This window comes from Fistularia commersonii, chromosome 28 (genome assembly GCF_037954325.1).
Source record: "Fistularia commersonii isolate RoL2024-O1a breed Wild chromosome 28, RoL_Fcom_v1.0, whole genome shotgun sequence".
NCBI lineage: Eukaryota > Metazoa > Chordata > Actinopteri > Syngnathiformes > Fistulariidae > Fistularia > Fistularia commersonii.
The window spans coordinates 12,289,840-12,317,171 of record NC_141311.1 but is presented as its reverse complement, the minus strand read 5'-3'; the positions used below and the strand labels follow the sequence as shown (position 1 = coordinate 12,317,171).

The 27,332-nt window shown below is 42.0% G+C and overlaps 1 protein-coding gene across 1 annotated transcript in view; it reads left to right on the top strand.

Moving 5' to 3' along the window:
- The first annotated feature begins 7,840 nt into the window (after positions 1 to 7,840).
- The window catches only part of skila (SKI-like proto-oncogene a), a 35,711-nt gene continuing 16,219 nt past the window's right edge, over positions 7,841 to 27,332 (top strand). Inside the window, exons 1-2 of the mRNA XM_086175591.1 lie at positions 7,841 to 8,130; positions 10,367 to 11,647. Of these exons, the coding sequence (XP_086031717.1) occupies positions 10,526 to 11,647 (1,122 nt within the window). The 5' untranslated portion in view covers positions 7,841 to 8,130; positions 10,367 to 10,525. The remainder of the gene's footprint in view (positions 8,131 to 10,366; positions 11,648 to 27,332) is intronic.

The window sequence follows — 27,332 nt, the reverse complement described above, 5'->3', positions numbered from 1 at the left end:
GAATTTGTAATGCTTAAGACTCACAACTATAACATTAATAGAGCCATGCAGTGTTAATTATTGATGATAACAGAGGAGAAACACCCGGGGTTTAAATAAAGGATATAAAACGAGGAACCCTCAAGTTTAGAAAAATAAAAAGACTTAACAGTGAATTTGGAGGTTTAATCACTCGAGTAACATATGGACAATATATGATGTGTCAGTCACAGTAGCAGTTTCTACCAGACCTGGGCATTTTACTGGCGTTCAAGTGATTTGGTGTGAATGCGACGCAACATAGTTTTATTTTGAAAAGGCTTGACGCGTTGTTTCTGAGCCGCGTCCCGTCACACGTTGATGCGACTGTACGTGACAGTGACAGGTTATGCCAGCAGCCAAATATCCCGGAGCTCCCAAAATGTTGATTCATGGTAAAAAAAAAAGGTTTTAAACAAAATATGGACAACAAAATATTTGTTTACAGCAGTCGAAGGTAAAGTCGAAGTGAAATACAAGACGTTTTCGGATAAAGTTGCCTGTGTTGCTAGCCCAAACTCAACAAACACTTTTTACAAAACGCTTGTCATCCAGAGATGCAGCTGTCGAGAAAAGTTTTGTCATATCTGACAAGATTGCTCGAAAGAGCAAACCATTTTCCGATGATTTATTAAGGAGTGTTTGGTTAACTTGTCTGCGCTAATATGTCCCGAAAAAACGTCTCCCTTTCCCGTCGCACCGTGACGACAAGAACTGAGGACATGGCCAAATATCTGGCTTCAAAGTTACAAACGAAAGACAGCCTCAATGACTGACTACTTTTTTCCTCGCTTTGGATGAGCCGTGACATGCGGGACACTGCACAGCTGCTCATCTTTGTGCGCGGGATCTTCGTAGACTTCAAAATCACGCAGGCAGGCATGCGGTCAATGAAAGGGACAACAGGTAAATGCATGTGTTAAAAACTTGGGGCTGAAATGGGACAAACTGGTGGCCGTGACAACAGATTTCTGTCCAAATCTCACAGGAAAAAAGGCGGTGTTTTAAAGAGAATCCAAGACTAAAGAGGCAGAAAAGAACCCTGAGCAGAAAGTCACTTTTTTTTCATTGTATTAGACATCAGAAAGTGTTCTGCAAGTTAAAAGTGAATCACGATGTTGAGGTTCAAAACACTTATTGCTGATTTATAAAGTTGATCAGTTGTTCTTCTTTAAGATAAGGTAAGACTTTCTTGATCTTACGATGGGGAAATTCACATGTTGTGTAATACACACCATTACAGTTGTGAAGAAATTAACAAGTTAAAAATGAAATTTAGATGTTATGTATGATGGTATTTGTTTCTAGTAAACTGTTACTTTTATAGGATTATAATTAATATATTTTGTTTATAAATATTTACAGAGTATTCTAATTTCTTATTAACAACAAAATCTGATTTAAGTGGTGCATAAAAAAAGATTGAATGAGAAAATGTATTTTGAGCAGTATTCAATAAGTAGTCATTGTTGGTTTGGCCCTCCAACATGTTTCAGATTTTTCATGTGGCCCCCTCCTGTAGAAATGACTTGTCCATCCCTGGTTCTTCTGTGCTGCTGCTTCTTTTTTGTTGAAGCACTTTCTGCTAAATAAAAGACTTTATCTGAACAGATTGCACACTCTTCTTTGAAGTGATGTTTTTCCTGCAAACCTAATTTCAATTAAGATATTCTACAAAGCATCTATGCAAGTATTAATTACCAGTGTTGGATAAAGTTAATTTTAAATTGTCTTAAAATGCTTCACTACCCCTAGAAATACTCAACTGAAACATTTTCTAAGGTAACAATACAGAATACCATAAGTACTCAAAATAATCTTGGTGGGACCTCAATCTGGGGTCGGCGTGGCGCAGGAGGTAGAGTAATTGTCTTCCTCTTAGTTGAGACAGACACTGAACCCCTAACTGGTGGAAAGCAACCTACTGCTCATGGTTCATCATTGTAGAGAACCAATTTTCCCATGGGGATCATTAAAGGATAAATATTATTAATTCATTGTTATTATAGTAATGTGTGTTTGAGCATTTTCATTATCAACATAATTATTTCAACAAATTATCATATTTGATTTGTTTGAGTCAAATCATGTTAATAATCGGTCACTCTGCAAAGCCCATTAGAATTGATACTGTTTAAGAATTAGCACATTCTTAGAATAAGTATTGGACCTAAAAGTTAAGTTGTGCTTTGAAATGAATTAATAAAGTTAGAGACCCTATGCCTTTTTACCTATACCAATATTTTGGTAAAGATATTTTGATTGGTCATAAAAAGTAAATGTTTGTTGCCTGGCAAATGGGAGTGCTGTGCTGGGTGGTGAGAAAACTTTGCAAGAAGTCATGTGACATAGAGGTGACAAATGCTGATGGTTTCCTTGCAAGGTCAGATGTTTCTCGTAAAAACAGAAAGAAGGGGAGAAAAATTAACAGAATAAGCTGAACTGATGATTGGATTAAGGTTAATGTCAAATATTTTGTGGCGCTGATTAATTCCACTTTATTTTATGATCCTATTTTTGACTTTTTCTGTGCAGCATATTGTGACACACCAGGACCTAAAAAAAAACATTTTTCTTTCATGTAGTTGCCTCATAGTTGAATACATTTTTAAGGGTTGTGAAAGCTCCATTTCTCAACTACACTGAATGAATGTCAACTTAACAGTGATTGTAGGATCTTACCGATGAAGCAACAAACATATAGAGATTAGTGCTTTCTTAGTGGAAGTTATAATTGCAATGAGTGCTATGTATCATTGGCTACAGTGGACACAGACTTTCTCAAAACTCTACCTTGAAGTTCAGTCTTTATTTCAGTTTTTCTGTCTGTTTCAAGAAAAACAATAATATTTGATGGTATTTGGGTTAATTAAATAAAAAAAAATGTAATTACATTTTTTTAAAGAACATTTGATTATTATAATTACGATGTAATATACCACACACTGAAAAAGATCCCTTGTTTAATACTTTACTTCATGTTGAAATATACACAACTGTTTTTTGCAAAATTAACATTGTATTGAAGGACAAGTAGTCATTGTGGAGTGATAGAAGTGAGAGAATTATCACAATCACTTAAATTCAAAGTCACCAAATTTTGAAATTCTATTCGACCAGTATGTTGAATTAAAGCACAATATATTTTTCTGACATGAAGAACAGCTTCAGTATAATCATTATATACAAGCAAAAATCCTTAAGTTAAATGCAAATACCTTGAGTTTTAAAACTCAGCAATCAGCAACAGGGACGTCTCCCTGTCACTCCCTGCAGCTGATTGGTGTTACCCCCTGCGGCTGTTGTTGGAGTTAGCTGTTCTTTTCCCAGCACCTGACCTTCCTCCTCAGCCAGAGCCAAAAGCCGCCTTTCTCAGCCTCCCCTGCCAGCTCTTGACCACTTTCTTCAACCTGGGCGCATGATTGACAGCCCTACAAAGCCTCGGCATTCCACCTCAACAGGGTAGAGGGTGGTCTTTCTGCCAGCTTCCTGACACTTAGCAGCCGACGTATTTGGCCTTTTTGTACTTGAAGGCAGCCTTTCCTCATGTGGGATTGCAAGTTCAACAAGGTAAGCTGATTTTGCATTACTGGACCATATAACAATGTCGGAGCAAAGGGATGTGGTGGTGATCTCTGTGGGGAACTGAAGTTGCCTGTCCAGGTCAACCATCATTTCCCACTCTTTGTCAAAGGAAAAGGATGGAGCTGCCTCTCTTTGCCTGGTGTGTCTGTTCTCTGCCCTCTGAAACAAAGTTGGTGCTTCTCTCTGCTGGTGGTGACTTTTTGTTATCTTGTCAACACCTTTCCAGCACCTCAGCTAACTTTCTCAGGACTTGGTCGTGGCGCCATCTGTTGCGCCCCTGCGAGGGCGTGATCTTGCTGCCTGACACGATATGCTGGAGCCTTGCGTTGTGTGCATTGCAGGGGTAGCAGTATTCCTCTGTCCCAAACCACTGATGGAGGTTAGGGGGGCAGGGAAGTGTGTCATATGTTGTGCGAATGAGAAAGTGAATCCTTGCCATCTTGGCATTTTCCACAAGTCTGACCAACTGATTTTCTGGGTGGCAACTCCCTCCCATGTTGTCCAGCTTCCTTGCTTGCCCAGCGACACAGCCTTGATCTTGACGCGCTCTTCCTCCATCCTCGCTATCTCTGCTACCAACGTCTCCTTCCTCTCTTTGCGGTTGCCTTTGGACCAGAGGCAAGTTGCCTCTCACCATCGTATTCCTACTCTACGTAACTTGATTCTGCCGACGACCTCTTGGTGTTGCAGCCTACTAACCACCTGCTCGACTTCTGCATTCCACCTCCGGCCTTTAGGAACCTTGGTGTTTGCACTCCTTACTGCCTGACCAGTGGACTCCCTTAGCTCGAGGACCAGCCTGGTCTTCTCTTTCATACAGCCCTTACTGATGGATCGCAGTGGTAGTAGGAGTGTGTTCTTCCCGAAGAGACCTGTTTCAGAGAGGCACTGTGGCACCCCCAACCACTTTCAGATGATCGCGTTGACTTTTCCATCCATCTTTCTTTCGGTGGATGAGATGATCTCACTCATCTTCAGCGGCCACATTACCCTCCTGTAGAGGATGAACTGGTAGCATCAGATGTTGCACTTAACAGGGTGTTGGCTTGTCGATCCTTGTCAGGCCGTCTGTAAGCTGCTTCATGACAGTTTTCCCCATCTGTTTGCCAGACAGCTGGGTAGTATACTGCCTTCCCAGGCTTTTGATAGGTTGTTCACCAGGATGGGGAATTCTCTCTCCACCGACAACAAAGCTGGTGGAGTTGTTTCTGATCCCCCTTCTGAGTGACAGGCTTCGTGACTTGGCAGGCTTGATCTTCATTCTTTCCCAAGTCATCAACTGACCCATCCTTTTTAGCGGTCGAGCTGTATACGATGCCATGTAGCTCCTCAAAGGGAGAAACCTCTGACCAGATGATAGCTTGAGCCCTCCGACCTTTTGTAGTGCTCCAACGAGGATTACGTCAAAGGCTACCACAAACAAGATTGGAGAGATGGCACACCCCATTGAAATACCTACCTGTAGCTGCTGCCACCCTGTTGTGAAGTCTTGGAGGGCGAAGCACATCTGCAGGTCACTGAAGTTAGCCATAACCAGGTTCTCAATGCAGGGAGGCATGTGGAAGAGCTCCGTAGCATAGCTTATCAGCTGGCATGGGACTGATCCATACGCATTTGCACGGTCAAACCAGATGACATGGAGGCCAGTCTTCTCCCACTTGGCCTTCTGGATCTGGTCCAAGATCATTGTGGAGTGCTCTGTGCACCCTGGGAATCCCGCGACGCCTACTTTCTGGAAGTTGGTGTTGACGTAGCCATTCTCTAGGAGATAGATGGTCATCCTTCGGGCCAATGCGGAGACGATCTTTTCTAAGTTGTTTCTCCCAGGCAGTTCTCATCAGGTACATTAGCAGCATGAGCACCTTGGGACAGTTCTTATAGAGCTTATAGGGGACTCCATTGGGGCCAGGGATGGAAGTGGACCTTGCCTTTGTAACATCTTGCCTGAAGTTGCTGAGCTTGGGAGGCATGGTATTGAATTCAGCTGCTGCTGGCATGTGCTGAAGCACATACCTTGGTGTTCCTAAGGGGATGTCGCTTGACAGGTCACTGTACTGCCTTTTAGCATGCTGTTCCATCCGTTCCCCGGTGGCTTCTAGCTTCCCGCTCTTCTTTTCCTCCAGCAGCTGCCTGGCATGCTTAAAAGGGTCTTTGAAGAAGCTGGTTTGCTCTTTTTGCCTCCGTTTGCTGTGCTTGCAGATGCATTCAATTCTGTAAAGCCTGGCTAGCCTTTGCTTGTCCTCCTCTCACAGGACTTTCAGGCCTTCTCTCTCTGGCTGTGTTGCCTTCCTCCAGTTCTTAAGGATTTGTTGGCACCTTTGCACAAGCTGGGCAATCTCCTCTTCCCTCCTTCCCCTTTCTCTTGGGCCAGTCCCCTGTTTGGGGATAACTTAAACAAACCTGTCATTACAGGCCTAGTATATTACGCCCCCAAACAGGTTAAGCTTTGCCTTGACACCTTCAGGCAACGCTTCCTTCAGTGTCTTAGTCAGGTCTGCGTCCAATGTGTGCCATGCCACTGTGTTCAATTTTGGCCCTTTGATCTTGTTCTTTCTTGCTGGCTCCTTAGTCTCTGCTCATGGCCTGTGTTATATGTGAGGTGGTGGGGACTGAGTCTTGGTGCCCTTCTTCCTTCAGCCACATTGGGTCCATCAGCTCTGTGGTTTTCCACCCAGCTTTTGGTTCCTCTTGTTTTTCCCGCTGGAGCAGTGCAAGGTTGCTGTTGGCCTTCCTGACCACACCTTGCTTTCCCCTGGTGGATTCGCAACCCCGAAAACATGGTCACTTTCTTCTATCCGCATGCACACTTTCAGAGGGTCTTCCCCTCGTTTGCTGGTGGTCTGGCGTTCTTGTCATCCTTTTCCATGGCCGTCATTATCGTTTGATTCGTCCTATTAGGCCCATCTTTCATCTCGCCTCTCAGAGGGCCACCGAGTTGTTTTCTCTTTGTATTTTTCATAGTTGCTTGAATACATTGTTATGTTGTTTGATTAAAAAAATAGTCGTACATCATCTGCAAATTCAACAAAAACTTATTGGGCACCGCAGACAGGTGTGTAATCTCAAACCAGCCATTGATCCAGCACCATTTCCCTAAATTACAAATACATCCCCTGAACAGCTCATGACATATTTCAATATTCCCTATTGATTTCAGGCAGAATGTTTGAAGACTACTGTCAGGTGTCTGCCTCTGGGGTGCACTTAGTGCTAAGTCCAATAACCGTTAGACAGCGTCTCGGCTAACTGAGAGACTTATCAATGTGCCAGTCTGTTACCCTGTTACATCCTGTCTGCAAATCTCGTCTGTCCCATCACTGTCTACTTCATTGTTAACCGTTTTTTTTGCTTCACTCCTAATGAACAATCAGTGTTGGCTGCATTATTGCACATATGAGATTAATTTACTACCCACAGCACACAGAGTGATGTTATTACAGGAAAATCAATGTCCCTCTTGTTGTTCTCTGGGGCTGGACAGGGTGTACTCACATCTGCTCTCATAATACTACTGCTGACCTTGCTGTCAGACAGTGAGCCAGAGAGAGGCTGCAGCAAAACAGCCAACGGTGTTGTTTATGAAAGCTTTATCAAGCCTCCCTTCTCTCACAGATGTGTGACATTAGTCTATGTGTAAGTCAGCTAGCTGGTGTGCTCCAGCTGAAAAATCGGTAAGAGCAGAGCATGACAACCTTTAAAGAAAAAGACACTTCTACGATTGTTTGCAACAATGCCATTTAAAAATTAGAATACAAGCGCACATAAAATGTCAATCCTAGTTTCCCCATTTAATCCTTATGACACAGATTTTATTGAGTGTTATTGTGTCTCAAGAGTGTACACACCACCTGAATGACCTCTTGAACTTTCGCAGAGGTTGCCTCCATAAAAGCCATGGGGGGGAGGGAGCTTGGGTGTCAGAGGACACCCTTTTTCTTCCCAGCTCCCCCCTGGTGTAATTTATTGAGGAACTCGGTAGAATGCAGAAGAGGTTGACAAACAGCAAATAGTGCAAATACAGTTACGTTTTAGCAAAAAACAACATTTGTCACTCAAACAGATGGACGTGACAATCGAAATGGTAAAGTGACAAGGATCCCTGTAGAACATTGCAACCATAAATAAAGCCACAAACAAGAAGTGATTAAAAGCAGCATGCAACTTTCATAAATAGTAAAAGACGCTAATTAAAACTCGTTCACTTGCTTGCAAAATTGAAATAAAGCATAAAAATGTTTTCTTTTAGAAAGGACCTCTGAATGGATTATTTTGTGCGCACGTCCGCAGCCTGGTTCTACCGTTGGAGGAAACGAGCCTTCCAGACAAACAGGCAGACAGGCAGACAGACGATAGACACCCCCGCATAGTTTCCGTCAGCCGAGTGACGTCTCCGCCTCTCAGCCCGTGTGCAGTGTGACGTTGTTGGGCTGTAGTGGAGTCTCTAGCTGCATCTTGTTGACGGTCCGCCAGGCTTTCCAGTACGGAGAAGATCCCTGGCGAGAAAGGACGGCAGACACCAGCTTTCAGGTGAGTGATTACGGGACTAAAATAAAATAAAACTGGCCTTCAGGTAATCGTGTTCGATGGAGTATTGTAGGGATTTGCTGGTTTAACCGCTGATTTCCTTTGATGTGTAACAACCGTCGAGCCGGGGAAGCTAACTTGGTTTAGCCTGCCGTGTCTCCCCCCACTGGCCGGGGTTAGCCTGCTGTAGCGCTTTCACTCCGATCGTTCAGCCTGCTTCATCGCTCTATGCGCTGGGCTAGCGTGCCTTGGTGGTAACCTCTACCGATACACGGGAGTTCTCCCATTTAAGGTTGGGGAACAGATTACACTATCCGAACGATTTTCCGATTTTTGTTGTATAAACGGTTCTATTTTCTCAGTGTGTAGAGACGAGTTATCCTCCCGAGTGTTATCCACCGTTACTGCATCAAAGTCAACTGAACCGGTGTAAACTGGGGGGTTAGTAGCTCGGCTAGCTAGCGGACCGATATATGCTTTTATATATGAATGCCTTGGCAAAACCTGCGTTTCTATTCATTTAGCCTTTATTAGTGGTTGTATTTGGCACATAAACATCGCGTTCGTGATCAGAAACGGTTTGAATGTCAATCTCAAATCGGTCATATTTAATGTCTTGAAAGAGTGGTTTATGACAGTTGCAGTCGCAGACGCTATTCCCGAGCGTTTGACGTACGGGGGGGAGCTGCGGTTGTGCATTCCATCCAGCCTTCACTGAATCGGTGTATACGTAACACTCGACCGCGGTGCCTTCCCAGACCAGACTGTAGCGTAGACAGTGAATGTCATTATCAGCGCTGTCTGCATACCAGCGCAGTCGTGGCGAGGTTCAGTTTGCAGACTGGAGAGGAGGAGGGGGAAAACTGGTAATGTAGTGAGGATTATTCTACGCGGCGTCCTTGCAGCAGGAAAAAGGGTATCCGGAGTGAGAGTAACACTTGCAAATATTCTTTAACAGAAGAGTGTCGTGGTATATCCTAAAGGAGACACTGGTATTGCTTAGCGAAGCAATGGCATCGAAGAAATGTCTTCCAGATAATACCTGATCCGGTTAGCCCGTGGTTTCAGAAGCTAATGAAAAAATACTGGTTGGGTTGGAAGCAGCCTCATCGAAGACCCCCATTCATCGATCATTGAGCTGACTTTGCAGCTTTTTATGATAAGGATAGCTGGTAGGTTTGCCGATAAATCGGCCACGAATATCAACCTACTTCGATATTAAGCGGAGGTTTGCACCACAGTAGCATGTCAGTTGGTAGGGAAAAAAACGATGGGAAGTCTGAAAAGGCGTGTGAAAGAATTAGCTACATTCAAATGGCCATATGTGTCTTTGTGGTGTTTGAGAAGATAAAAACCCTAGTTTACCGACTTATCAAGGGCAATGAACGACAACACGAGAAATGCAAATGCACATTTTCAAGTAGAGGTGCCTTTAATCTTCAACCAATTGGTGTCATATTGCAGCAGCAGCCATTAGCGACTACATTGCCTTTTAAATTGGGCATAGAGGCTAAATGATGTTTACCTTATTACGCGCACTAATACCGCAGTAAAGCCACAGAGAAAGGGGAAACACCACTTTCTACACTGATGTATGTCAAGCTGTGAAGGGACCGAAAGAAAAGGGCGACTGCTGTTAACGCTTTCATGAGCTGGTTTTCAAGCAGTTGATGGAGTCAGCGTGGGGTTAGCAGATCGAGGGAAAGGCACGGGGTGACTTGGAGGAGCACTTTCATTTGCAAAGTAAAATGTTTTGTTGTCTATTGTGTATCACCTACGAATTTACAACGTAGTAGAAGAGGGGAGAGCTGTGGGGAAAATGTCTATTGGTTGTTACGTATAGTCTACTTCGATCGCTATTTGAAAGTCTGACTTGGTATTTGAAAGTTTTATTTCTAAACTTAATGTCAAACCCTGATGTTAATTTACATGGGTTCAATTACAAGGGCTGGAGAAGTGCCATGCCACCTTTGTGTGAAGTATGGCAATGGCCATTTGGCACGTCCATGCAAACAGCCATTGACCTCTTCGGTCGCCTGCTGAAACAGCCGCTATAAAACATTAAACACTATATGGATATTTCATGTTCTACAACAATTTTTGATGAGATCGCTTTTGTTTGATTATTCCGCCATCAAAAAACAATTGTCTTATTGGAGTTTAGCTCGCTTCTGAAATATTTTTAACCAATTAATATGTGTTATCTAAAACCTTGTTTTTCTTTTTTTTTCATTGTTAGGAATTGGATCCAAGCATAGAACACTTCAGTCACCATCATGTACGTGTCTAACTACCACAAGATTTTTGTCATGTAAAAAGACTTTTGGAGAAAAAGAGCCTCAGAGGAATTAAACAACTTAGTTGGCAGACAGATACAACAAATATACAGCGCTTAAACATGGCCAGTACCCAGACCAGTCTGAAAACCCCTTTCAAAGACTTAACCTCATTAAAGAGCAGCATGAAGCGGCTATACAGAGAGCGACTGGAAGATGCACCCATTAAGAAGAGGGTAATGGCTGAGATAAACATGAAGCGTCGCAGCTTGGATTCCATCCCCAAAACTCCCAAGGTGAAGAAGGAACAGACTGAGGAACTACGCCACGACTCTGAAATGGACGTTGAGGGCCGAGTTGACCTACACGTGGAGGGCTCTGTTAAAGCCCTGGACCTGAGCCCTGGGCTCAAACACACACTGGCCCAGTTCACTCTCAGCAGCCAGAGCTCCCTCGGGGGCCCAGCTGCCTTTTCGGCTCGTACTGGCCATGAGCATTCTCATGCTGGCATGCCTCCTCTGCCCTCCCCTCCTGTTCTTGGAGGGGGCCCTCTACTGGTTCCCTGTGACAGCTCCACTGAGCTTACCCACTCACTGCTGGAAGGAGAATCTATCTCCTGCTTCGTTGTGGGTGGCGAGAAACGTCTTTGCTTGCCTCAGGTGCTTAACTCTGTGCTCCGTGACTTCTCGCTGCAGCAGATCAACACTGTTTGTGACGAGCTCTATGTGTACTGCTCACGTTGTGATGCTGAACAGCTGCACATCCTTAAGGTGTTGGGCATCCTACCGTTCAACGCACCTTCCTGTGGCCTCATTACACTGACGGATGCACAACGGCTGTGCAACGCTCTACTGCGCCCTGGGGCAGCCTTATCTGCCGACCCAAGTGGTAAGCTGTCCACTCAGGGCCTGCTGAAAGAGAGTGAAGCCAGCTTCCAGGTGGAACACCAGTGCCTGGGGAAGTGCCATGGTCTATTTGTGCCCCAGTTCTTCACCCAACCAGAGGCACCCTGCATCCAGTGTGTTGAGTGCCATTTACTCTTTTCACCACAGAAGTTTGTCATGCATTCACACAAGTCACCTGATAAGAGGACCTGCCACTGGGGATTTGACTCGGCCAAGTGGCCCTGCTACCTGCAGCTTGCCAGGAAGTACCAAGGCTCATCTGAAGAAGCCAAGCTGAAGCAGCTCCTGGACGAGGTCAAAGAGAAGTTCCATTATCAGCTGAAGAGGTCGCTCGATAAAGTAAGTACATCTTTAATGATGAGTGTCCTTGCTTGTTCAAATGTCATTCATTATTGTGCTGTTGAGGAAGTGACGAGGCTTTGTCACATCTGTTGTTTTCTTAAACCAGCATTGACCTAGTAAGTGTGAAAGAAGTCTGAGATGGGTGGTGACATTTGCCTGGCCAGATCAGGACGGGATGAAGTTTGGCCAGTCAGCCACAGCTGAAGGGGAAGTGCCTCATTTGTCCCCTCAGGTCATTTGAGGTCACTAGGAATGTGTCCGAACAAAAGGTCAATACATGGTGTTCATGAGGAGTCTTTAAACTTCCTGAAAGAAAATTTTCATGTCAGGAGTTGATTGTTCAAACCAACATCTAATTGACTTTTATTGTGGTTTTCCTTTGGCAACTATTATTGTGTTTTTACAAGTGGCTATTGAAGGACAATGTTGATCCTTTTTAAGGTATTAGTTTTAAGTTTTTGTGCAATATATAGATTTATGTTGAACTGGGATTGTAATCCCCTTTATAACCAGATTTCTAAGCCATCCTCAGTGAATAAACTCTGCTGCAATACCAGTAGTTATCACTGAAGACCAGAAAACTACAGAGTCTTCCAACTCGGATGATTTTGCTAATTCTTTTTTCATTTTTGTTGTGTGGAAAAATAGTGTCATTGCAGTATCCAAAGCACAAAGGCAGCCAGCCTCGTGAAAAGTCAGCATTCAGTGGTGGGCGAAAAGCTCTAGATTGTTTCTCTGCCATTGACTGGTATATGTTTATGTCTATACATCCCTCTGACCGTTTTGGGACACTCTTTTGTATTGTTTTCAGTTGTGTTTTTGGTGTTGTTTTGTGGTTGCTCAAAATAAAATGAGAGATTGGTTTTTAAAAAATGGAAATCATTTTTCTGTAGGCTTATTAACCATCAAACAGACATTTGGAATATGAACGGACCCAACCACAACTATTGAGTAAAGTATTTCTTTGTCACTTTAAAAAGGAATAAAAATTTTCCATTAAAGGAATATTCTATTTTATTCTAAAAGCAGTCAGCAGGGTAGTTGTCTTCATTTCAGGAGCGACATGGTACATGCCACATTAAAAAATGTGCGCCATTATATATTTGTCAGAGGACAATGTTTGTTTTTTCCTTGTCTGGATAAATTTGGGTGTGGGTAAACAGAATTACAGTCCTCTGACAAGTGCCCAGACTACATTCTTGTCCTGTCTGTCTATGTCAGAGTGTCACATTTCAGTGAAGGAAACATGGATAGGGAGTTGATGACACATAAACATAACACAATCCAAATGCAGCATTTTTGAATATCCTAAAGGTGGATAAGGAATGCCACCAACTCAGTTGTTCTGTATTTGGGCTTTTAACCAAGAACTGATGTGTTATGAGCTGTTTTCTGGAGACTTGTCTCAACAGTTTCAGGTGCTGTCTTATCACTGTATCTATCCTATCTATCCTATCTATCCTATCTATCCATCCTATCTATCCATCCTATCTATCTATCCTATCTATCTATCTATTCTATCTATTCTATCTATTCTATCTATCTATCTATCTATCTATCTATCTATCTATCTATCTATCTATCTATCTATCTATCTATCTATCTATCTATCCATCTATCCATCTATCCATCTATCCATCTATCCATCTATCCATCCCTCCCTCCCTCTCTCTCTCTCTCTCTCTCTCTCTCTCTCTCTCTCTCTCTCTCTCTCTCTCTCTCTATATATATATATATATATATATCGGTCTCTGTGTATACTCAGCTATTGCTGTGAAGTAGGGGCTATGTCTGAATTTTTAACTGTACTAATCATTATGGTATTCTCAAGCGGTGGAAATATGATCAGATTAACCTACCTGTCTCAAATGGTTAAATTCCTGGAAAGACAGTTGCCTGTAAGTCTGCAGGAAGTAGGTGAATGTGGCATTAAAGGAGGATGTCATCCCCCTCCCATCTCATTCCAAACGGATATACTGGCGTGTGAAAGGTCAGTAGCAAGAGGACAAGGTGAACAGGGAGTGTCTTGATTCATTGAGGACGCTGATTTTCCTTTCCAAGATCAGCCACTCTCTGTTATATGTTGTTTGTGTGATGAAAGTGCATGTTTGACTGAACAGGAAGTGAGGCAGACGGACATTTCTCTCACCCTGTACATCCTCCAGACTGTGTCCAGCCGCCTCCACTGCAGTGATTGTGTGACTCATACTTTCCACATCCCACTAGATTTTAGTATAAGCCAAGCTGCTTGTAGTTACACACTTTTTTAAAGAGTGGTTTGGTTTGTTAGTCCAACTTTGACTCGTAGACTGTTTTCCCACATGCTCTTATTTATACACACATTTATATACACATTTATAAGCAAGTTACAGTTAGCTAGTTTACCAGAGACCTCTGTGACCTTGGGAAAAGAAGACACAATTTTTCCTCTGTCTCTCCAATGGCTTCAAGACCCATATCCTGTTCTCTGTGTTTGGATAAAGAAAGTGCCTTCTCTCCTAAAAGTGCGTCTTGTGTCTCATGATAATGCTACCCCTTCCACTGATCCCGGCTTCAAAAATAGGGTTTTCTCGGCAGATATGAACAACAGAGAGCAAAAATTTAAGGTATTCTTTTAAGAGAAACACTACTGTCCAACAAGAAATAATTCATGTTGACCAAGGGGCTTTGACAAACATGCATGCTCATAGAAATATGATCTTTTCATTTGTATGTTTTTCTCTTTTTTTTGAACATTTTTTGAAAATTAAAAAAGGAACATGATAAACACAGTACTCACATTTTAACCATCACCAATTATTTGTTAGATGTCTTCTGTTGGATGGGTGTAATGTTTTTTTGGGACAATGTGTTTAAATGAAGTGTATATACATGTATTATTACAAAGGGTTATCTTCTCTTGGAAATACAAAAAAAAATCTGACCTTTGCAAATCTCCAAACCTTAACCATCCATTGTCTGCTGCTTATTCTGCACTCAGGGTCACGGGGGATGCTAGAGCCTTTCCCAGCTGTAATTGGGCAAGAGGCAGGGTACACCCTGGACTGGTCGCCAGTCAATTGCAGGGCCACATATAAAGACAAACAACCATTTACTCACTCATTCGGGCAATTTTCTCTGATTAACCTACTGCGGGAGAAATCGGAGAACCCGGAAGAAACCCACGCAGACACAGGGAGAACACGCAAACTCCACACAGAAAGGTCCCCTCGCCTGAATTGAATCGTCTGTCGTGCTGTGAGGCTGAAGTGTTAACCACTGCGCCAATCTCCAAACCTTTGCAACATCAAGATTATGAGTTAATATAGCTACATCTTGTTTGTCTGAGCCTTGTCTGAAGCGCTGTTCTGGCTCAGAGTCAGAGGTGTCAGACAGAGAGAACAGCCTCTCTCTGTCTGTCTCCCCGGCCGGGCTGACACAGTGGCTGCAGCACAGACGGCAGACAGCTGCATCTCCCTGGCTTCCTTTATTTGCTGTGTGGAAACCACTGACTTCATCACTGCAGACCAAAGCAGCTGCATTAGGTCACTGAATCCTGGGCAGGGTTCTCTGTAAGCCTGTCTGCTTGTCTGTTATACTCCTGAGCAATATAAAATTGGATTCCAGCATGCAAATTATTTGCTTTGTTTTGCTGCTATTTTTTGTCCCCTTTGATTCCTATTGGCTTGTTCCTCCCGGTTTAATTTCCACAAACATATGGCCTTTGGTGGGCTCTTTGTTCACTTACCAGCCCCCCTGTCCTCCACCAGAGACATTTTTGCTGTTGCCCACGTGTCTGTAAACAGCAAATACCCCCAGTCCCCCCTAACCTCTGGTCCCAGTCAGCAGACGGTATCAAAATAAGCACCCAAATTACCCAATAGTCAATCATTATGTTAGCAGTTGGACCACTTGTGTGGGTCTGCAGGGTAGATAAAAGTAAAGCATGTGGCTATTGATCAGCCCTCTGACCTTGATGAATGTGGCAATTTGCAGGGCAATGTGGACAATGAATAGAAGAGGAACTAGACCAAGATGGAGATAGGAGGAAATAAGAGTGAAATTAAGAGACTCAGTCACAGGGACCACAGCCGTTATTTCACAAGTTTCTGACCATGTTGAGACATATTCAACACACTCTCAAGTCAACCTTACTGCAGGTTCAGTGGTTTATAAAGTTATACAGCCACAAGGAAATTTGTAGAGTCAGACACACACAATAAGGGTAGCAGTGGGCACAGTACTTCAAGGAGAGACACTTGAGCAAACGAGGTAGAGTCCCAGGTCTTCTTTCCTTGGTTGAAAATTAACTTGCTCAAGACCTGGGCTGAACCACATATCAAGTCTGGGACAACCCTTGTGGCTAACCAATCAATTGCTGGTTATATCATACCCCAGCCTTTACTGTTCTCAGCCCCCACCCATATACATATTTCAACATTGTTTTTTGTATCTACTTATATTGAATATACCACAGCTTCTTGAACACTGGCCTAGAGTAGCTTACATCCTATCATGTCTGCATATACTTTTATGTGGAAGACTGCTCCCTGTGCATAACAACCTGTGTCTCAACCACTGTGGTTGTAATGGGCTATTTGGGGCCCTGAAATGCAGGGGGTGGGTTGTTGCTAAGCCAAGGGGCCTCTGGTATGTCACCATCGGGTCAATGCCAGTGCAGTATCACAACTCCATAACATCATTGCAGCATCTTGGAAGAATGCTAGTCTGATTATGTATGCCTTTTTTTTCTGACTGAGAATTGCCCAAAATGATTTTTAGGATCAGCTCTTGAAAATATTTCTGGAATTGGCTACTGTTAAATTCTACAGTTGAATCAGTTTTGCACCACCTCACTACCGGGGCAGAACATAAAATACATTGTAAAGTTAGCAGGACGTGTTTTTGTGAATGATTGGTTTCATGGCTGAAGCGTTCTATCTTAGCTGTATCTTGTTATTTTGACTAATTTGTTTGCTTAGGCTCCTTTTCCATTCCACTAAAAGAGGAAACAGATAATATGGCTCTGGAACTGTGAGCTGCTGTGCTAGTCACAGCATCAGACAGGCGAGAGGTCAATCCAGATACAGTGGAGCCTCTGCTACGTCTGTCAACAGCCTCACAGACTAAACAAATTGGCTAAGCCCCTCCCAGTCAAAATGTCCCCAAGGGTTTAAAATACCTCCTGCTTGTTTACATGTTACATTCAATTCCCTCTTCCACCTCGGGTTTATCACAGCAGCTTGCCTCTTTAGAAGAAAATGAAAGTAAGAACGAAATACAGCGAAGGCTACATGTTCAAATGAGATTCTCAAATAAGAAAGATTTAGATTATAACACAACAGACTGATTTGTCTGAGTTGGTTTTTATATGATCAGAATAGTGAGGAATCTTAGTGGTAATTAATTAAATGATTTGTTGATGAGAAATGTTTCCATTGTCGTGTCTCCCTGTGAGAGAGTCAAAACAGCAAGTTAATTCCATTTTGTGAGCAAGTGGAGATAATGTCTTTGCATTTGAAATACTGTTCAGTGCCTCCGTGTCAGTGGGACCAGAGATTAATGAAGATATAAATGGAAAGACCAGAGACTATTCATTCCAAAAGGGCTACATACCCAGCAGGTACACTCACACATACATACCATGTAAACATTTAGTCTCTCTTCCAAGTATTTTCTCTCATCGTTCCAGTTTCCCAGACAGGGGGATAACCACAAGATATCAAAGACATATCACAAGTCCCTTTGGACTGCCACTGAGCACATCAACAAGACATTAAGCCCAGCCACTACACTTATCAATTATTTATGTTACAAACACAGGGAAAATAGTCAGCCCATACAATTAATGTAATCCCCGTCACTCCACTTTGTTTGTAATTTATTTGCATGCTTGGTAATAGCTTCTTATGTCATCATGGAAGTATTTTCGCGCACTATATTTGATCAGACATTTTATTCCTTTGGGCCCAAATGCTTCTTTGCTTGAAACGGTTGCAGCTAAATAAAGTGCTGTGATGATGAATGTAAGTTTTCACCTTTACCAAATGGAGGAGTGTGTATTAAAAAGCCGCACAAAGTTGAAAAGTTGTCAAGCTAGGGATTAATTTGCCTAAGTCCTTTATTTTGCTGTTTCACCTTTGCTCCACTAACATTAATTGCCCTCCAAAACTCTCTTCACCTTCCACTGCTGGCAGCCTTTAGCCTCTATAGCCTGTAAATCCTTATCTCACCAGGGGCCTGACTGATGTTGGTTTGGAAAGGCTGTAAAGCTACCAACTGTGAAACAGACTGCTTTAGTGAAGGTGAAACAAGTGACTCCTTTCAGACTTGAATACTGATGTGTTTATCTCACCGCTATTCCCACCTGCAGAGATGCCGCTCATGGGAATCATCTGACTGCTTTATATGTCTTAGGGAGACACACATGCAAGCATGCTGTCTTTTTTGCTTCATTTTCCTCAGGGGCCCATACCAGCTCATCTGCACTCCTTAAATTAATCCTTCAAAGCCCACTGCAACTTTTCACATCATCAGCTAAGTAGTAGACAGTCCTTGGGGTTGTTGACCTCCAGATGCAATTAATTACAAAGTAGAAAACATATAATGTGATGTTTTTTGTTTGTGTATGGTGAAATTATGGAAGCCTTATTGAGAATTGCATGTATTGAGACTGCATTCCAACACCCTTGCATTCAAGTTTAACCTCAGGTCTGTCTTTACTGTCCTCACACAACCAATTGGTAGATGCCCCTTTGTGACTGTGGTCATGCATCAGGTGTCAGGTCATATTCCTTGCTTGTCCATAGCTATTTCCGGGTTCACTGTTGCTTATATTGAAACAACATGGTCCTTGCAGTGGCTCGGTTCACATGGCTTTTGGTAACTCCTGACTTCATTCTTTTAAGATTAAAGCTTTGGTTCCCTTGAAGAGGGTAGTTACGTCCTTCCTCCTTCTGCATGAAAGTAGATGGAGACTGAATAGTGGAACGGTTCATTTTATCTCTTAGCCAGTAATTATATGGACTTCCTTGTAAAAGGGACAGAAGAAATGGGGGAACATTTCAGTCAGACTTCTGAAGTTGCGTATGCATGTTGACTGTTGCTCAGTGCAACAGTGCTGTAGAAATACATATCGGAGAAGCGTAACATGGCATTATGTGGTTTGGCTTCATCAAACAAAGCATCTGTGGGTTCACATTTACAGCACACTGTCTTGCTACAAGAGGTGATGTAGTTATGTAGTTGCAGTTGCTATGTCGATTACATTCATAAGCTGTTACTGTGACAAATGGTCATATCAGACATTCAGTTTTTTATCGTTATGGAATTGAACTGTCTGAAATAAATCCTATTGTAAAATTGAAATGTCATCTGAGGCTAATGACAGAAAACCAGACTTAAATTTGATCTTGGAATGCATTTTGAATATGTCCTTGATGATATCTCGTATTAGAAAGATCACACATACATGCACTCAGTCAACCAGGATAAAGTAATGATGACATAGCCTGCAGTCCACAATTAAAGTAAACCAAAGGGTCAAACACATCCACTCACAGAACCACTGCCAGCCACTTCTTTCCATCACCATGCAAACCATATCCTGCCACGTGAGTCACGATGCTCCATCAGTGCTGCAGTCTGCTCTCCACTCATCAGTGTCATGGTGGAGCCAGTACCAAGATTTATCACTGTCCCAGTCTTTCATACAGTCTGTTTGATCTACACCCAGGTGTGTTCACTTAGAGCTCTGACTCATTGACAATGAAATTTCCAAAGCCCCAATGCGCTTTTCTGTGGTTGTTGAGCCTGCATCAACTGACTGTTAAATAAATGATCTAGTATGTAGACCGTGTGTGTGACCAGGTAGAAATGTGCAGCAGCGTCCAACTTGTTTCTTTAGATTGCTTATTATTTGTATTTTGAAGTTCATTTCTTAATAATTGTATCTTAAGCCACATTAAAGGGCGGCGTGGCGCAAGAGGTAATATTCTTTGGAAATGAACATTCCTGGTTCAATTCCTGGCTCGTCCTAGTATGTGTAATTGTTTTTGAGTAAGACACCCCTAACTGCTTCCCTGCACTGGTCGACAGCAGCCTACTGCTCATGGTTCATCCATGATGGGTGAATAGGAGAGAACGAATTGCCCCACGAGGGATTAATAAAGGATAAATTGTTATTATTATTATTATTATTAAAACCTTGTAATAATTAGATTTTGTAGTTTGAAAGCTATTAACAAGAATGGTCTTTGGGTCTTCAGAGATGTTTAAAAGCAAAGCATGTGACATTGAGGAGTGTGATGGTGGCTCATGTATTTGCAGTATGGAGCTGTGTGTGCGCTTGTTTGTGTGACTAAGAGGCAGGCAAGCCCGAGGGGGCAGCCTGGACAGCCAAGCCAAGCTGGCCATGCCATGACAAGCAGTAGAAGCTTCAAACAAGGACTGCATGTAAAATGGATGAGAACGGAGCTCCCCACAGAACATTCAGAAGACCAAGATCCTGCTCGAATTTAACTGTCTCGTTTTCTCTGCTCCTGTGATAGATTTTTTCCTGCAGGGTGTTTTGACCAGGTGTGGCTTTCCCTTTCTAGTGCTGTGACTATATCATGAGTCAGCCTCCGTATCCCCCTCTCCCATCTCCTTTCTTCAGCCTCCAACCCCCACTGGTCTTGTTACAGGCAGCAACAAGCATTGAGTAATCCTCATTGCAGCAGAGTGGTTTCCCATTTTGAAGAAGTCACCAAACCATCGATAAATAGGGCCATATTACTGGAACCAGTAAAATATTTTAGTCAGTGGCAGTTCATCCTGTTCTTTAAACTCTTTATTTTTCTATTGGTTTGAACTTCTTTATCGGCACTAATTGAAACAAGGTTTTGCTGTTCAAAGGTATAAAATGTGTTTTGACTACTCTGAGAAATGAATTACTTTATTGGCTAAGTAATTTATTACAAACATAGACTTGGGCACTTGTCTCCATTTTGTGTTTTCCCTCTCTCTAGTAAAAGCAGTACATTGCTGGATTACTGACAGCCTCACTCGGCTTTCAGTCTGCTTAGCAACGCTCGTCCTCTGTAGCTCTCTCACTCCCTGCTGTCTCCAAGCTCTGTGTTGTTTCACTGCTTTGAAAAGTAAGCTGTGTTTCCCCATAGAGAGAACATGACACATAATTTGTATTTGGATAGTGGTAGTATATGGGTTGTTTATTAGAGATTGGAACTAGTGTCGTACCTCAGTGTTTTTAGGAATTAAGACACGCACACACACACACACACACACACACGCTTGCACTGGCCCACATGAATCTGAAATGATAAGTACAGTCATCCATGGACAAGACAATCGCCCACTGGCCTCATTCTCAATAGATGCATCCTCCTGGGGATCATGAAATGTGTCTGCGAGTATCTATGAGTGCCAGTGTGTGCATGGCAGCCTGCTTGCATTAAACTGTCATCATCCTCCACTTCCTACATAGTTGTTTCATGGGATGTCTGTTCATTTGCAAGGCCATCTGTCTTTCTCCTTCCCTGATTGACTCACTTTGGTGATAACTATTGGTTTTGGTAATTGATGCTCAGGAGGGCCTCATGAAAGTGGAATAATGACACTGAGCTGCTCACTGTTAGAATGAGCTGCACATGTCTATGCTGCACGTATTCATGTGGATGGATGATTTTTAAATACCCCACATTGATACAAGTGCACTAAATTCCCTGTGTAAATTTGTCGACATGGAGTGAGCTTATCAATGTTTAGAACAGGTCTGTAAAGCTTCACTTCTGACTTAATGACATAGGTTTCCATTAGTAGTCAAAGTCTGCATGTTCTTTTGATTTATTTGAAATGAGTAACATGTAAGGTATAGTGCTTCCATTTTACAACTACAAGCAGGTAACCAGCAGGTAAGAAATATTTAGTTTAGTATGATTAGAAATGATGAAGTATTTGATCTATTGATAGATACACGTTTGTTTTGAAATACAACTTGAAATTATTAAATGATAATTCATCCTTTATTAATCAACATTGGGAAATTCATTCTCTGCAATTAACCCATCATGGATGAACCATGAGCAATAGGCTGCCGTTGACCATCGACAGGGGAGCAGTTAGGGGTTCAGCATCTTGCTCAACAACACTTGGACACACTAGAAGGAGCCGGAATCGAACCAGGAATATTCAGTTTCAAAGACAATTGCATTACCTCCTGCCCCATGCCACTCCAAATGAGTTTTCCCTGGGTGGGCCTTGAATAGCCTTAAACAAGATGGCAACCAGAACACTATTTCCAAATCCTGTGGTTCTCATAGTTTTTCTAGTATTTTGTGATATTATATTTTATCTACATAGATTTAACAGACTATTCATTGTAACAAAAAGGATATCTAGACACAGATATCCTTTTATTGAGCTCCAAGATCAACACTAAAATATTCCAGAAAGTAAATGGCCATATAATTGATGATGCCAGTGCTCTCTCTGATAGCTATACTGCACACAAGGCCATTGATATTTGTGTGTGGGTGTTTTACACTTCAGCCTGCATTGCCTGCATAGTGTATTTTAGTCAAACAATTTGTCCATTCATGAAGTAAGGTTATTACAACCCTAATGTACGGTTGAGAATATAGAAGCTGCCTTTTGGGATTTGACTCGGAAACATGAGAAACAAAGCAGGGAGAGAGGAAGTGAGAGTGAGGCAGAGATGAATAGAAAAATTGATCCAAGTATGTCTTAGAGTGGGGTTTTTATGTGACAGATCATCGAGAAATATGGGTTCAGGTTTCTAAATTAAACTATTTGTTGTTCAAGCTTCAGTGAGTGGACAGTAAATTGTGCCATTATTACATAGAAATTATTGACCGTCACCTTTTACTGGCTCTAAGGCACTACATTTTATTCAGTTGACTCCCATGAACTATTTTCTCACATGGCCCCATTGCTTTATCAAGCTTGTGGTGTATGATTGTAAAATGGCTGACTGTAGCTTTGGAAGGAAGCACTCAACATGTTGGCAAGAAGGGACAAGTGTGTGTATGTTTGTGTGCAAGTGTATGTGTGATAAAGACAGAGAGAGAGAGAGAGTTAGAGAGAGGGAGACTGTGCATGTGTGTTTGACGTGCATGTGATGACTGTCTAGACAGAGTGCCCATGTGGTGCAATAATGTGCCCAAGGCCGGAAGCCGTAGCTAGTCAGGAATGAACCTGTCCTTATCTGCCTTTGTGCGGGTTTGTGACTGTAGCATGACTAGTCTGGCTGATACTTATCAGACTGTTTGTCTGGCTTTGCTCTTTCTCTTTGTGTATGGAAACAGGGAGGAACAGGTGTGAGTGTCTGGGTGAAGGCACAGATAGTCACATGTGGCTCTCTGCCTGTTCTCCTTGTCCACCATTTCACTCTATTTGTCTAAATGTTTACCTGCAAGGCCTGTCCTAAGGTGTGACCTGTTCTGCTTCAAATGTCTCAGTCTTTGTCCACAGCTAGTATAAAAATTCAAGATCAAAGTGTTTATTGTCATGTGTAGTCTGGAAACCTGTTTCCATGTACAATGAAATTCTTACTTTGCCGTCCACATTGCATCCACATAAGTATTGATAAATAAATAATAATAAACACAACTGTATTGTGGAGAAGTCCGCCTAAGGTAAGAAAAAAAATACAGCATATGCCTGCAGAGCAAGCAAACATGGGTGCCAGCAAGGGCACCATGTTGCATGTAAAACGAAAAGGAAAGAAAAAAATTGAATTTTGACAGACGTTTGGTTTCCCTCCACATGTTATGCATATGAGTTTTCTCATTAAGTGTAAATTTGGATTCTTGTAATACTGAAAATACATGTGTAATAAAATTTCATTCAGGGTATATAAATAAGAGAATCAGCTAGGTTCTCTGGACAGTTTTACCAATAGCTGTTAATATAATTCAAAAAACAGAGACCTAAATTAGTATGTGTCTGTAATATATAAAAATGGATGGAAATGTGTACAATTTTGCATTTACCTTTTCTGGTTTTCTTAAAAAGCTCTTCAAACCTTTGCCAAATTTGGATGATACCAATAATGAGATCTCTAGTTAAGCACAGAATCACCCTTCAGATGATTATTGTTGGCAGTTTATCTGTAGTTTGTATGCATTTCTGGCATCTGTTTTCTTCTATTATGCATGAGTCACTTAACAGCATGCATAACGTAACAAAAAAGTACGACATGAAGAAAGCGAATAAAACCCATTACAACCTGAGTCTCAACCAAAAAAAGTGTATTCCTTTAAATGTCCCACTTTTCTGCCTGGTTCCCTTGTGGAGTCTTATTGATTTGGCTGCTGAAACAAAGTGTAGCTCCCAGTCCGTGGATAAATGGCTTACTGGATTAAAAACCTCAGATGAAAGCTGTGTGTGTGTGCGTGCGTGTGTGTATGTTGTGTGTGTGTGTGTGTGTGTGTGTGTGTGTGTGTGTGTGTGTGTGTGTGTGTGCGTGCGCGTGTGCGTGTGCGCACAAGTGGGTCAGGTGTGGTATGTTATACAGGTCATGTAGGTATTGGATGATGCCTTGATCAACCCCCCACTTCTCCTTTTTGTGAAAGTTTCTCCTCAACAAACAGACCCCTGGAATGTATCTGATAAGAAGGTTGAGGACATGGATGACAGCATCTGTCATTGGTTAGTAAAAGTAAATGCGTTTTGAAGGGACTTGAACTGGAGACTGATTTTAAATGTATTCAAGTTACCGTTTAGAAGTCAAGAAGACAAGGACCATTAAGGCAACCAGTCTTCTTTCATATTATGTGGCATAATTTGGCCAGGATAAATATTAATCTTTATCAGTAGCTTAATGTTCAACACTGTCTGAGAGTTTAGCAGAACCAGATGTGGTCTAGAAACAGAACAGGTGTGACTGACTGCCTCTTTAAGGCTCTCTCTCTATGTGCGTGTTTCTCATTTCCTCCCTCTATGTCTGAGACAGAATGAAAAGTCACCCAAATAAAGGCTGTTAACATTCTCCTAAGAGACAAGAAAGGGCATGATTTTATATAAACAAGGAGGAAAATGCATGGTATTGTTTTCTGTGCCCCTCTTGAGCCTGTCCTAGAGTAATTGAGTAAGTTTGAGATACTGGTCTTGTTTTTTTGTTTGTTTGTTTGTTTATTTCTTACTCAGTTTCCCACAGCTACCACACATGCCAGGACTCGGCCACATTAACTAATGCAGCAGTCATGTTTGTCAAGGGTTTAAGTTGGTTTTGATAAAATATACAGTAAAACACCCCAAGCTGTTCTGGGATGAAAGTTCAGTCTAAAGGCTTGTGCAGTTTACAATGCCCTTGATAAGATTTACAGTTGGGAGTAGTGCTGCGTATGTTTGGTGAGTGTGTGGCGTATGCTTGACAGGATTTTACAAGAACCTTTTTAGTATTGAAATTCCTTACATAAACTGTGTTTAGCACCACAAGTACCTACCCACTTTTTCTGTATGTAGCACAGTGATGATGCTTCTCACAAGCATCCCAAAATGCTCTTTTCTTTTTGCACTACCCATCTACTTTCGTCTCTATTTTGCACTACCTCTGATCTCACTGCATTTCTTTTGTTTCTATCTATTATATTATTGTTTCGATTTTTTCCATTACTACTATTTGTACTATTTGTAATGCTGCTGGGACGATTGAATTTCCCCATTGTGTGATCTATAAAGTCGATCTTATTATGAATGCTACCTAATTAAAAAGGGCATATACATTGTCACAATTAATATTTACTGGGGATTTTTTTTATTCAAGTTGATCTTTTAATCACAATGACTAGGAGGGCTTCTTTTTAGCTGTCCACTAGTCTGAAGATTTTCAGATTTTCATTTTTTACAACCCTGCACATGTGAATTCCAAAACAAACACTCAACAAACACTAGACCAAGTGTTGGTCTAGCTGTCATTTGTTAAACCTATTCATTTTTCTATATTACTCCGCAGCAAATGCATTAGTCAAGTGCATACTTCAGTTGGAGACTAGCCATGTATGTTGTTATACATTATACATGTACAAAGACTTTACAGGTATTTATAGCTGAGAGTTTGTGTGTGTGTGTGCTTGTATGTGTACGTGTGCGTGCATGCGTGTGTGCGTGCGTGCATGTGGCCAGGCGGGTGGGCACGCTTGGGAGACAGCCATTTGGAGAGTCCACGTGACTTTAGTGGAGAGACGGAGAAGGAGGAGGAAAACTTGACCTCAGACTTGTTTTTACTCTGTGTGGCAGTGTGTCAGTCCCTGTCTGTGTGTCAGCCTTAAGCCAAAGCACACATAAATTAAACCAAGTGTAGAATGATCATAGAGGAAGAAACAAGATTCCTCATGCTGTTTGGTTGAGCACAGGCTGGCAAGAGCTGAAAGAGACTCATTTATGTCCCCTGCTCTCCTACTGCAAAGAAACTGGGTACATTTCAACTTTCTTTGTGAAGCTGAGAGCCCCAGATCAGAGCTTGGCTCTCCATTAATGATAAGATTCTTTACTGATTGCACAATGTGGTATTATGAGTACAATTTAATTTGCAGATTAGAGCTGAAAAAACACCTTTATCCGCTACATACTTTTATTAGCTTTTCAGAATATCAGGATATTAAACTTCACAAACAAAAACTAAATTTTTGCAGCAAGATATTCAGAAACTCTGAAGAAAAGATAGCGTCTGGCTGTTGTCTAATGTTGTGGATTTTTTTCAAAGAACTGTTCTCCCATCTTGAGAATTTTTTCTGGTAACTTTTTCAGCTTTGAGTACTAGAGTGATTTCAATTAATTGAAAACTTTGACTATATTGACAATTACTCTCTTAAAAATTATCAATGAATTACCTGAAACATCTTCCAGAAACCATGTCGTGGCCATTCTCAATGAATCTGTTTACATGATACATCTGCCTCCTGTTCTATATTTCAAATAGAATGACATGAAGTACTTATTAATATCCTGAAATGTATCACACAGGGCTTGTAGTTTGTGGCTCAGTCGCCTTCCCAGACTATGCACAATAAAGTGCACTTTAGGATGTCTGTATGTTAAAGCGGCTCTAATTATAGTTGGATTTAGCAGCACTTAGGCCACCCAAACACACAAAAACTTTCTGCTCCATTAATGTGTCTGCTGTAGAAATGTCACATGTACTAATGGTGTTGGGACTATGCTGAGGCTCTGGAAAGGGGTCATTGGAAAGGTTCACATGACTGTGTGTGTCTAGGGCAGTATGTTTCATAGAGCTGGGTCGAGCGTTGTTTTTGTGTATCTGCAGCAGCCGGCAGACTGCTGGTGATTAAGAACAACAGTGCAGAGTTCAGCTGAGCGAGTGTGTGGAATGCTAATCCACATTGTCATAAGGAGAGGTTGCAGACTTGGGGGGTTAGTGGTTGTTTGTGTGCACGTGTGTTCTTATGTTTGTGTGTGTGTGTGTGTGTGTGTGTGTGTGTGTGTGTGTGTGTGTGTGTGTGTGTGTGTGTGTGAAAGTGTGTATTTGTGTGGCAACAAGCCAGATAAGAGTGGTGCTTCATTATTTCAGATTAGGACACAGTAACAGCATGCTGTGTGTTAATAAACCAGAGCAGGGGGCGGGAAGGTGGATCTGACAAGAGAGAGATGGGCAATAGAGGGACAGGAAAACAGTTATGCACACACCTGCACACATTCATTAAGGAATACAGAGTGCAGAAAC